The following is a 13230-nucleotide window of genomic DNA, read 5'->3' as shown; positions in this document are numbered from 1 at the left end:
CACTTCTCTGAGCCTCTCCGCTATCAGAAGCTCTTAACATTTCATAATTCATGGGAATTGTGATTGGAATAAATTAGTAAATTCTCATTCAGTGCACCTCTACCATGTTATCTTCAGTAACCATAATGACTATGTAGTATGGAGTGTATTTCCCACTTGGTAAGTGCAGGACACATTGGCTCTGAGAACCCATCAGGAGCTGTCTCTCAGTGGCCAGCCCTGGTTGGACAGTGTATATATTACCAGGCAGCGTTTCATTGTTCAGTGGAAACCCCCTCAGCTTTAGATTTAAACTATACTTCAATTAATATTCTGGACTCTTACTTTACTAACAGTACTTTCATCTTTGGACGTGAGTAGCTACATAATTGTTGCGATGATTTATTTAATGTAGTCAATTATGCAGAACAGTTAAACAGTAAGCATCAGTCTTGGCAGATACTTGTGTTGCCTTCCTCATCCAGCCCTGAAGGTTCCATGAACTTGATCCATGTGGTCTTATCTTCTTCTGAATTCCTTAAGAGTCTTCATTGGGGTCACACAGTGGCATTTATTTGCCACCTAGTAGTTATCTCCTGACATTGTGTAGTTAGTTCTTGGTGTCCATAGTATCCTCCAATTGCACATGTATGCATTCATCAGGTATTTCTTGAGATACTTCTATGGATGGCTTGGAATAAGATGCTGGAATGTGTTGATGAAGAAAAGATATAGGGGGCTGGAGATGTGGCATAGTGGGTAAAGTCACCTGCAGTGCCAGCATCCCATATGGGCACCGAGTTTGAGTCCCAGCTGCTCCACTTCCCATCCAGCTCTCTGCTATGGCCTGGGAAAGCAGTGGAAGATGGCTCAAGTGCTTGTGTCTCCGAACCTTTGTGGGAGACCCAGAAGAAGCTCCTGGCTCCTGGCTTTGGAATGGCATAGCTCCGGCCTCTGCAGCCAGTTGGGGAGTGAACCATTGGATGGAAGTCTCTCTCTCTCTCTCTCTCTCTCTCTCTCTCTCTCTCTCTCTCTCTCCCCCTCTCTCCCTCCTTCCCTCTGTGTGTAACTCTGACTTCCAAATAAATAATAAACCTTTTAAAAGAAGAAGAGATATAGACACTGCCTTATATTGTTTATATCCCTGCAAGGAAAATCTATATGAAACAAACCTTGTATTACTAAATGAAAGTCATGAAGATTACTGTGAACAATTTTATAAATGATTGTGAGTATGGACCAGCTCCTGGATGACATTTGAGTTCATATACATTGGTTGAGTATGAGTGTGATGGCTTTTAGGCAGAGGGAACAGTGTATTCAGTCTCTTAAAGGGATTAGGGCAGGGGGAGGAGTCCTGTTTCATGGTATCATATCGATGAACAGAAAATCTTGGAACAGAGGGATCCTGGAAGTTTGGTCTTCAAAGAGGGCACTGGCAGAGTGAGATGAATCAAGGCCAGAAACGTGTAGATTCTTGAAGGCCAAGTGTAGGATTCTGATCTTCGGTTCAAGATCAACAGGAAGATATTGAGAGGCTAAAGTCTTACTTACAGAAGACATCAATCAATCAGTAAAACTGGCAAATGGAGAAGTTTGAAGTGGTTCAGGGGTGGGCTGGAGTTTGGAGCCCAAGTTCCTAGCTGTACACTACACTACAGTTACCTCTGTACTTGTCCATAAAGCCTTTTAAAAAGTAAAACAAAACACTGGGAGAGTGTTTTTCAACTATTTCTTCAACTCTAAAATATTATGATTATTCTAGAGTATCAGGAATTTTATTTTCCAGACAACTTAAAAAAAAGACATATTTCTGATGAAAAAGCATTTCAACCTAAAGCTAAAATGGAATCTTAATGAAACTTTCAAGATCTTTAAAAATACTAATATGGTGTTTAAATCAAAAGACTGTAGTTCTACTTAAAATGTTGTGAAATGCTTAAACTATACACCTGAGTGAATGCAAAGAATGGTAGATCTAAATGTAATACTCCTTAGGAGAGGAGAGGAGATTATTTCCACAATCTTTGCTAGTCCTATAATTTCTGTGAACCTAACGCCAAACTGAGCCATATACTGACAGACTGAAGAAAGACTACAACCCTGTGAATTCAGTGTTTCTGTATTTAAATTTACTTTGCCACGGGATACCATTATACTAGGCAGAATTCAAATTTCTTAGAATTTTCTGTGGAAAATACCAGAGAAACTAAGAGATCAGTATCTTCATAAGTGAACCAAGTAAGCCCCAACATTGGACACATGTGCTGCCCAGATGCTAAGATTTCTCTGTGCAGAGCTTTGATCACAGTGAAATCTCTAAGGCAAAGCATTAGACACTTCCCCACCACTTTACCTTTGCTAAGAATCAAGATTTTCACCTTCATCTCTACAATCAGACTATGAGATAACCAAGTGATTGCTCTGACCAGGTGGGACTACCCTTGATGTCCTGTGATTACTGTCTGGCTTCTCCATCTCTGCACAGTCTCGCCTTTCTGATTCCAATCCTAATGAGATCTTCTCAGCCTTGATTGACCTCTGAAGCGGTGGTGGGTCTCATGAACAGGGTCAGATCTTTGGGAACAGGAGCGGTTTCTGCTGTTCTCCATCTTACTCTTTACTCTTCCCCACGTTGGTGCCGCGGAGATAGGTGATTCGTGGTCCTTGGCCACAGAGGCTCATAATCTGAGCAAAGTGTTTTTATTTGCAGTGTACTTCCATGTCTTTACCTGCCTTAGGAGTATTAAAAGTTCAGTGTTTCCTATTAAATATATTAGCTAAGAAAAAGCCAGTAAGGCAGATATTGAACTGATTAGCAAATTATTAAGGCTAATGCAGTTAGATAAGGATATGGCTTTTCCTACCAATTGGGTCTTTTGGTAACTACATTCTTCTTTTCATCTTTTTGTTTGCTAGAATTAAAAGTCTGAAAGTAAAATTAACAAGATTCTTACACATAAGTGGAAAGGTCATGTAAAGTAAGTTTATCTTTAATGTCATTTCCAGTTGTGTGTTTATTATTTTGCATAAATTATTTCTAGTTGTTGCTTGGCAGAGTGAATCAAATGAGTCCTTGAGAGGAAGGGTAGGGAACCCATGATAGTGTAGGTGGCTACGATATGTTACCTGGGAAAAAACAAAAGATGATTTTTTTTTTCTGGTCTGACCAAAAAAAGTTACATAATGAGAGTTTAAAACCCCTGCTTCTAGAAGTCTTAGCAGTGATGCTTATATTTCAGCCTATAAATATTCTCACTGGTATTTGATTTTCGATGCTCCCAAAGGTGTTTTGTGGTTTTTTTTTTTTTTTTTTTTTTTTTTTTTTGACAGGCAGAGTGGACAGTGAGAGAGAGAGATAGAGAGAAAGGTCTTCCTTTTTGCCGTTGGTTCACCCTCCAATGGCCGCCGCGGTAGCGCGCTGCGGCCAGCGCACCGCGCTGATCCGATGGCAGGAGCCAGGTGCTTCTCCTGGTCTCCCATGGGATGCAGTGCCCAAGGACTTGGGCCATCCTCCACTGCACTCCCTGGCCACAGCAGAGAGCTGGCCTGGAAGAGGGGCAACCGGGACAGGATCGGTGCCCCGACCGGGACTAGAACCCGGTGTGCCGGCGCTGCAAGGTGGAGGATTAGCCTAGTGAGCCGCGGCGCCGGCCAAGGTGTTGGTTTTGATTCTGGCTACAGCTGAAGGAGTGGAGCACCTGCTTATTAGCATTATAGTAAATATGCCTCAAAAGGTAAGACCTAGGGGTAAAAAAAATAAACTGGAAGTATATTTGAGGTGGCAAAGGGGACATTTTTCCCCCATCTTTATCAAAAGTGTCCTCTTTGGTAAAACTTTTAATGTTTGAAGTCCTCAGATTAGATTCCAGAATTAATTCTCGTGGTCTGAGCTTTTTTCTTCTTCTTCCTGACCTCAGTCTGCCTGTGTTTCCTAGCTTTCAGATTTTTTTCTCTCTGTGTGGCCAGCCTCTAATTGGAAATTTATTAGGTGCTCTTAAGTAAGAGAGGAGGAAGGCTAAACAAGAAGGAAAAATGGAGAAGCAAGAAGAAACTAAAGAAGGCAGGAGAGGGAGGAACAGGGGAGGATAGAGATAAAAGACGGATAAATGAAGACAAATGGAAGAACAATGAGGTAGGGGGCCCTGCAGGGGAGGAAGATTCTGAACCTGAGCTAGTGAGAATGCATTTAAATAGGGTTCTGGCAGAAGATCTCCAGCAAAAGTGGTGTAAATCAATGATAAGTAAATTAATAGGGCAATTGTGCAAATGGGACTCACTCATTTAAACTGAGGGTAATACATCATGAATGATGTAGAGATAATGCAACCCGTAGGGCATACCTTTTAATCTACCCAGGACTCAGCAGAGAATGCTGTCACTTCAAGGGTAAAAAGGCAGAGGATCAGATCATTGGGTGTGTCTCCTCATTTTAACGGAGTTAATAAGACAGATTCTGAACAGTGCGAAAATTAGCCAGATTCACGAGGTCGGTTTGTGATTTATAGATTCAAAAGAAGCTTAATCTATTCCAAACTTCTCTCTACTAACTCAAAATATTTTTTTAAGAAATGTTTTTAAAGTACTCATTTGAAAAGGTTAACATGTTCAGTTGCCGTGGATGAGAGTGAAAGTAAAGTGAGTCACTGCACATAAGATCAAATGTTAAATGGGTTGTAATCTCACTCCAGAGCTGCTGGAAGACGCCTAAGAATATTCCGAAACCCGAAAAAAAAATTCTGACCTCTGTGGCACTTCATTCACTCCTCTAGTAGATGTTTATCGACAACTTGCTGTGTAGGAGGGCCAGAGGAATGTCTAGGGGTTTCTGCTTCTACCTGAAAACGAAACATTAGAATTCCATTTTCTGATCCCTCTTGCCAATATTCTCATGGGGTGTACTGAGGAAGAAAAGGGGAAAGTAAACACTAGTAACACAGCGTTTTAGTTTATAGATCTTCTAGGAGTCCAAATCAACTTTTTTTATTTTTATTTTTCAAGATTTATTTGAAGGGCAGAATTACAGAGAAAGGGAGAGACAGAGATCTTCCATCTACTGGTACAGCCTGGCTGAGCCAGGCTGAAGCCAGGAGCCCGAAACTATCCAGATCACCCACATGAGTGACAGGGGTCCAGGCACTTGGGCCATCTTCTACTGCCATGCTGGGTGCATTAGCAGGGAGCTGAATCAGAGTGGAGCAGCCAGGACTCACACCCACTCTCATATGGATGCCAGGGTCACAGGCTTAACCTACTGCACCACAGTGCCCCAACTCTTCCTTTTTGATTCAGAAAACAGTAGCTCAAAAAGGTCGAGTGTCTTGGCCAAAGTCCAGAGCTGTTTGGAAAGTTGGGGATGAGGTGACTGTGGACTTCTCTTCTAAGTCACTGTTAGAATTTATTACCAGTTCTTGCCTTCATGAAGCACATTAGAGACACAAACCTGAATCATGAGGTTACAAGTAAGAGCAGTGGCCATTAGAGACTGAGTATGTTAACATGTGTATTACAGGGAAATCAAAATATAAATAACATCAACTCTACAATACATTCTGGGCCCCAAAGCTAGAAAGAGACCTAATTTAATAAGGGGGTAGCATTTTTGTACGTGATATCACAGTATGCTGAAACTTCTGTCACTAATGAGGAAAATGACATCATCCAAAGTGTATTGCCATATGACAAAGAAACTAAATTTAGCCAAGATTCCAGGGTGTGTGGAAATCAGCAATTTGTGACAAACTTTACACGATACAGGACCAGCAAACAGATTGCTCACAGGAAATTTCTCAAAGCATGTCTAGAGGTTGGCAGATACAAATTGTAAAATTCTATTATAAATAAGTTTATGATTTTCTGTGTAATGAAGAAAATAATTTTCCATGTAAAACAAATTATCAATGATATTACATAAAAATATAGAGCACAGCATTTTATCAAAGGGCACTTGACATGATTTTGAATCATTTTGGATCTTCATGTATCTGTTTCCGAAGTCAGGGAGGATGTGCCATGGTGAGAAACTATGTCTTAAAATGTGGAAACAATACAAAGGGGGATATCAGCAAAACTTAACCCTGTGTCAGTAATAAAGAAAGCTTCTTTTCTGTTCTCAGATTGGGTAGAGGATCCTAGTTCAGTGTGGTTGGGTCATTCACATTGAACTCTGGTACAGTACATGATACAGAATCTACTGCTCACAGACATGTAGCTCTAAGGAGAAATTAAACACTTCCCCCCTTCTCATTTGCAGTCTGGTTTAGTTTAACCTTCATTTGTCCCTCTTTTTTTCTACTCCTCACATCCCAATTCAGGTATCAGATCCTTTGACAATTGTTAACCTGCCCATCTGGGATTGTTTGGCATTAAACTATGACTGTAGCATTTCTTCTAATAAATTAGATTTTTAAAAGAGTGCTGCCTGCCAAGAAGCAAAGTCATTACATAGTGTGTATATTTTCAATGTATTGCTGTAAAAATCTCCTTAGCCAAACATAATAGGCAGTTAAAATAAATTTGAAATAACCGTGGCACCTCTAGGTTTTAAAGTCATTAAGCTGAAGATAGGTGGCCTAATTTTACTCTATTTCCATTTTCCTTATTCACATGGTATGATATTGCTCTGTGGAACCACATATATATCTGATGTCTGTAGTTGATGTATTTGTCTACCTAAATATACATTTCTCCAATGGAATATTCTACGAAATTGAGCTTTGCTTTTACAGCTGGAAATTAGTTTTATAACGGTTAAACATCCCATCATCTTTGTCAGTCAGCATTCTTATTTGCCATAAAGAACAGAAATGTACTTGTCATGACCTCTGTTAACTTTTGTAATTCCTGTGTTTGAGCTGAGCAGAGGAATGTTATATGAGCCAACTGAGGAAATTGAGTAAAGAAGTAAATACGTTTTAATTTGCTATGATAATTATTTTTACCCTATAGTTTTCAAAAAGGCATTTGAGGCAATTTAATAAAATACAAATAAAAGTGACCACTAGGTGGGAGGGGTAAGAAAACGACTTTGCAAATCAGCATGTTCATGTGGTTGCTGAGGTTGTTGACAAAATGGGCACTGAGTTTTCTGAAAGCCAAGACAGTGTAAGAATGTGCTAATTCCTATTTTCAGAAAAGATAACTAGTTCCTTCTTTTGATGTTGGGGAGAAGCAATATGTTTTTAGATACTTAGGAAAATGGATCATGTGGGTTTTTAGGAATCTCTGAAGAATACAGTCGATTCTCAGAAATTCAGACATGGGATTCATGTTACTTTGTTTTAGTGCTAAAGTTTGATGAAGGATGTAGGCATTAAGTTCAAGATGAAGTAAGCAAAGGCATTCTTTAGGTTATGTGGTTCCTTTTAAGATGGCGTTCATATTGCATCTCAGTGGTGAAACAGATTAGTAAGCTTGGAGAATAAAGTGAACTGGTGAGAGGGCTTCTGTTTATAAATATTAAGCCTGGTAACATTTTGGTCTAAGCTGAAAACCACCGACTCTCTCTCTCTCTCTTTTTTTTGTTTTGTTTTTTGACAGGCAGAGTGGACAGTGAGAGAGAGAGACAGAGAGAAAGGTCTTCCTTTTTGCCGTTGGTTCACCCTCCAATGGCTGCTGCGGCCGGCGCACTGCGCTGATCCGAAGCCAGGAGCCAGGTGCTTCTCCTGGTCTCCCATGGGGTGCAGGGCCCAAGCACTCGGGCCATCCTCCACTGCACTCCCGGGCCACAGCAGAGAGCTGGACTGGAAGAGGGCAACTGGGACAGAATCCGGCGCCCCGACCGGGACCAGAACCCGGTGTGCCAGCACCGCAGGCGGAGGATTAGCCTATTGAGCCATGGCGCTAGCCACCACCAACTCTCTCAACACAGGGCTAGGTAAAGAAGCATAGATAAAACCATCCTCACACTTCGAATGTGCGCTTCCCCGTGATGCCATATGTGGCATCAGATATTTCAAGCATGCACTCTCTGGCAATACTTTGGTTCTTATCATGTCCTGATATATCATGACTACCTACACAGACTTGGGCTACCGTAAAGCCTTGATTTCCTGCTACATTCCAATCTAGAACGCTTCATGTGAAAGTACAGTCATAGTCACTCAAGCTCTCTCACCATTGAGACTTAACACTTCAGGTCTAGGGGTTTCTCAGGGCCTCTCCGGTTATATAAATGCCTGCCTGTGTTTTAGGAATCAGAAGGCACCTGTCTGTTTTTAGGAAGCACACTGTGCCAGCAAGGTGTCACCAACTCAGCAACAAGCCTTTTTATTCTTTGAAAGTTCCACGTTTCATAAAGAGGACGAGTGTAAACTTTCAATGGAAGAATCAAATGCATGATTGCAGAGGAGCTCGGAAATAGCAGAAACAAAGGAGACATTAAGAGAATGCTTGGGGATTTTCTTCTGAACTATTTCCAGTTTTCTTCAGTCGTGGTTATGGGATGGTTATCTTCTAGTTACAAAAGGAAATTAACAATGCTTCAGTGCGTAGATGGTGTTTAAATTGGTAACTTAGTGCTCTGATGCAGCCTGAATCAAACTGGTGCTGCTGCGAGTGAGCAAGCGCCCGAGACCCTTGTCAGCACCTTGTGCGGATTTCTTATTAACAGTGGCCGTTCTCGATTGTTGCCAAGCACTTTATGGTTAACACAGAGCTGTCACACTCCGTCTTCGCTTTGCAGATTGCCTTTGTACACATTCTCAGGGCCTTGCTTACCCTCTCTCCCTACTTTGTCTGCTTAGCAAGTCTCTTCTCCTTCAGAAGAGAACCGCCACGCTGTGAAGTCCTCTTGAGACCCTTCTGAGCAGGTGGCCGGTCCCTGCCCTGTTCCTACCCAACCCTTGGCGCTTGCCTCCATTATAGCACTGCTCTCCTCCGTGTGGTCATCATTTGTTCACATCAGTGTCTCCCCTTGCGGACTGGGAGCCTCTCCGGGGGAAGGAAGCCCTGTGCCCTTCCTCCTCCGTCCCTGCATTTCTGAGGCAGAAGTAAAGGTGAATTCTGTGCTGTGCAGTGGAGCTGTTAGGGGAGCTTGAACCACCGATGTTTAGTAAAATCTAGAACTCCCAACTGCTAGTTATATCGGTTTATTTGGTTTATCAGTTAGTTGTTCATCCTAAGGCAAGTACTGCACCCTCATTTATCCATGCTATTCCACCCATCAGAGATGTTTTAAAATAAATGTGAGAGATAGAGGAAGACAGTGCCTCATCGTCAAATGAGGACATTCTGTTCCATCACTCAGCCATGTGAAATTACAAATTGATATAAATGGGGTGTCAGGACAGACACTGGGTCTAGGAATTAAGACAACTGCAGGCCAGCGCCGCGGCTCAATAGGCTAATTCTCCGCCTGCGGTGCCAGCACACCAGGTTCTAGTCCCGGTCGGAGCACCGAATTCTGTCCCGGTTGCTCCTCTTCCAGTCCAGCTCTCTGCTATGGCCCGGGAAGGCAGTGGAGGATGGCCCAAGTCCTTGGGGCCCTGCACCCGCATGGGAGACCAGGAGAAGCATCTGGCTCCTGGCTTCGGATCAGCACAATGCGCTGGCCGCAGCGACCATTGGAGGGTGAACCAACAGCAAAGGAAGACCTTTCTCTCTGTCTCTCTCTCTCACTGTCCACTCTGCTTGTCAAAAAAAAAAAAAAGACAACTGCAGCCAGATATGAGGGTGATCTGGCTGCAACACCTGTCACCCCACGATTGCCACTGATTCGGCTCATGTGGTTGGCTAGTGTCCCCTTCTTCCCTCACCACTCCTTGTGCATCCCCCCCAAAGCTGCGCACTCAGCCGAAGGGGACGACTTTCATCACTGGAGGAGAGTGAGTCTTCCGTCAAGGGTATATGAGTAGCTGTACTCCCCTGCACAAGCTCCCAAGGCATTTGCCTCCCACACTGGAGTTTCTGGGTTTGATTCCTGGCTCTGGCTCCTGATTCTGCTTTCTGCTAATGCATGCCCTAAGAGACAGTGTTTATGACCCATGTGATTGCGTCCCCACGACCCACATGGGAAATCACTTTGCATCTTCAGTCGTGTCCTGGGGGTGCAGGAGTTAACCTTGTGGACATTTGAGCAGTGAACCAGTAGATCTGAGCGCTCTCTCTCTCTGCCTCTGTCTCTCTCTTACTCTCAAGTTTGCAAAAACTTTCAAAGGGCATGAACAAATTTGGGAATAATAGAGCCATTCCTTTTGCCATGAGTATCTTTTCTGCTCACTCCTACTTGGCTATTTCCATCATCCCCTGAGATCATGCACTGCTGTCCCCATCTTGGTGACACCATTGCTTTCCATACCCTCCTTGCCATCAGAGCATCTGGAAAGTGCTCTTCTCCCCCTGCTCCAGTTCGCTGCCCTGTTGAAGATCTGGCCCTTTATTTAAAAGGTTTCAACACACTACTGCCTACATCATGTTCCACTGCTTTGGAGTGTTTGATTTCAGTGGGCAGTGGCTTATAGCTCTGCATGGTGCAGTGTTGGAGGGCAGATGAAGACTGGAAAAGCAGATCTCTGAGGGCTGGAAGGCATTCCTGGCACCCCGAAAACCACCCTGCTGGGGACCATCTTAGCCTGTGATTAACAAACCTTAGTTAGTTGCTAGGTAGTTTCCAAGCCGCATAGTAGGATATGTATGTGTGGCACAACACAGTGTTTATATGTGAATAATGCAGATTATTTGAATCCAGGCTGCAGAACCTACCTGAAAATGAGTTTTACAGTTTCATGTAATTGCCTTTTCTTTGTGTTTGCATAGAAGGCATTGCGTAGCTGGAAGATGATGGCAATTATAATTTATTATGCTGTAATTGTTACCTAAATGTTTTTGAATAAGCAAAAATCACATCTGTTTAGGAATAAGCTGCACAGCAAGAGAATTCCCTTTGAAATGAATGCCGTGTTCTCATATTCTGTAACTGTACACATAAAACAACATATTTATTTCCCCACTGAGTCCATTACATTCCCAAGTCAAACTGCATCCTCTCTTCCCTTCCCATATTAAACCCTTTGATTTAATGGAGGTTTTAACTACTGGTTCTTTAGGGAATTTTCAGTAGGCTTTGCACAGATTAGGTTATTGGAAAGTATAGTTATTTGCTTGTAAAGTGGCAGTTCTGTGTCAAAATTGATTTTCTCTGGAGCTGCAACAGTAAAAAAGATAAGCTTCTGCTTTGCATCCAAAATGCCCTGATGTTCCTACCATGATCATTTTTCCTTTGCTTCTTGCTTAGCACCATTCGGTCACAGGCTGGTTTGGACAGGCAGATAGGAGCACATGTAGCCCAGAGGACTTTGATATCCAGTGGTGATAACAGACGAGGCCTCTCTTCCCTTCTGGTTGCCACTGGTCTGTGACAGCCTGTGTTCTGGGCATGGTGAGCATAGTGTTTCTTCCCTTCGGTGTTAAATAGGAAATGCATGAGCCTGGAATGGTTTTGTTTGTTCCACAGAAATGTAGCAGTTGAAATAATTACCTTGCCATGCCCAGCCTAACAGGATTTATCTTCCATTATAGATCCTGAGGACATATTCAGGAATAGTGTACTACTTTGCATGTGCTAGGCTGCTCACTCAGAGGTGACTTCACTGTGTGAAAGAGCAGTCATAGCTAGTGGCATAGCCTGGGAAATCCTCCATAGCCAGAGAGATGAAGGGCAAAAGCATATTCTCTAGTTTTCTGCTCCCTCTCATAAAATAGGATTGGAGTTCATGTGAATGACAGGCAGCTTTATTTTATTTTTTATGCCTGAGTTGCAAGTTGGAGGCCCTTTAAGATGGATTGTACTCACTGATCTTACGTGCCGCTGTGTAATACATGTCCATGTACTAAGCGTCTCTTTGGCCTGCATTCCAGGGGCTGGTCAGAGCCAGCCTGGGTGGCCCCAGTGGGCTGTTGTCTGTCTGTTTTACTTCAGACACAAGGGAGGCCCCCCTCCAGAACTGTCATTTGGGGAATTGTGTCCTGTCTTTGTGGTTTTAAAATGCTGACTCCTAGCTTTCTCATTTTTCTTAAACCTCAGTACTCTCTATTCTAATTTCAGGCCAGATTCCCATTGTAGATATTGCTTGTGTATGTTTTTGGGGTTTGCATCTCCAGTTGATATCCTGTGTACTGTCAGGCCAAAGCTGGGAGCTCAAAACTCCATCAGGGACTCCCATGTGGGTGGCAGGGGTCCAAGGACTTGAACCATCTTCCAGTGCTTTCCTAGGATCATTAGCAGGGAATTGGATCTGAAGTAGAGCAACCAGAGCTGGAACCAGCACTCATATGGGATGCAGGCATCACATTGGCTCAACCTGCTATGCCACAACACCTGCCACTGAAAACCAAATTTAAAACCAGTCATTCTAGTTTGAAGTTGAAGAACAAAGACAAAACGTGACTTCCGACAAGGTCAGAATTTGTTTAAAATCCCTACTTCATTGCTTTTATCCTGTGTAAAAGCAAACAATTCCAGTGCTTTTGTCACTAGACATTCCTGTGCCGGTTCAAAGAAATTATTTTTATTCTGTTAGGTTATGTATTGTTGTAATGTCCTAAGAGACAAAATCCTAAGATATTAATAATGTCTTTAATACCTCTTATAAGTTGTAACCCCAATCCGCATGAACCATGGCTGGCTGAGACATGAAGGAGTTATTAAACTATATCCAGGTTCCTATTAAATCACTACACTGGCAGTAATACCTAGCCTCACCTTCTCCTTAACCCAAATTAACATGTGCTCTTAGTGGTCTCCAGTCCAGGGCAAGTTTCTGACTGGGAAGACAGGAGAGGAGAAAATTAAAATAAATGATAGAGTGACCTTCTCACACCACTTGTGGTTTCTCAATTCACCGAAAGCCAGCCGGCTCTGCATTGCTGTTCTCTCAGTAATAGGTTTCACCCTCCCACTTAGTGCCAGCCCACACGGGTGCACCCACAGACACATAGTTTGCTAATCAGATTGGCAGCAAATAGAATTAAACCATTAAGGCAATTAAGCAATGCTTAGATAACATTTGATCAGTTGAATGAAAATGCAAAATTCATTCTTCTTTTAGAAAAATAAGTTGATATAACGTCATGTCATGTTCTGTAATCTTAATTAACTCTTTCCCAAATACATTGCAATGTTTTGAACTCAGAGCTACACAGATGGAACTGATCTGTGTTTAACTTTTTTGCTCCACTCTGTTCAACCTTTCGTAACCCACCAAGTTTTTCTGCCTCCAAACTCTTTGGGCACCTCTAGGTAATCTCACCTGT

The 13230-nt window shown here is 42.6% G+C and overlaps 1 protein-coding gene across 1 annotated transcript in view; it reads left to right on the top strand.

Annotated features, from left to right (window-relative positions):
- The window catches only part of LOC133751110 (autism susceptibility gene 2 protein-like), a 737772-nt gene extending 731704 nt beyond the window's left edge, over positions 1-6068 (top strand). The window contains exon 6 of the mRNA XM_062181011.1: positions 5976-6068. Within this exon, the coding sequence (XP_062036995.1) occupies positions 5976-6068 (93 nt within the window). The remainder of the gene's footprint in view (positions 1-5975) is intronic.
- Positions 6069-13230: the final 7162 nt, after the last annotated feature.

Source organism: Lepus europaeus, chromosome 21 (assembly GCF_033115175.1).
Source record: "Lepus europaeus isolate LE1 chromosome 21, mLepTim1.pri, whole genome shotgun sequence".
Classification (NCBI taxonomy): Eukaryota; Metazoa; Chordata; class Mammalia; order Lagomorpha; family Leporidae; genus Lepus; species Lepus europaeus.
Note: the sequence above shows the minus strand (reverse complement) of the source record. Positions and strands in the feature narration are given on the sequence as shown.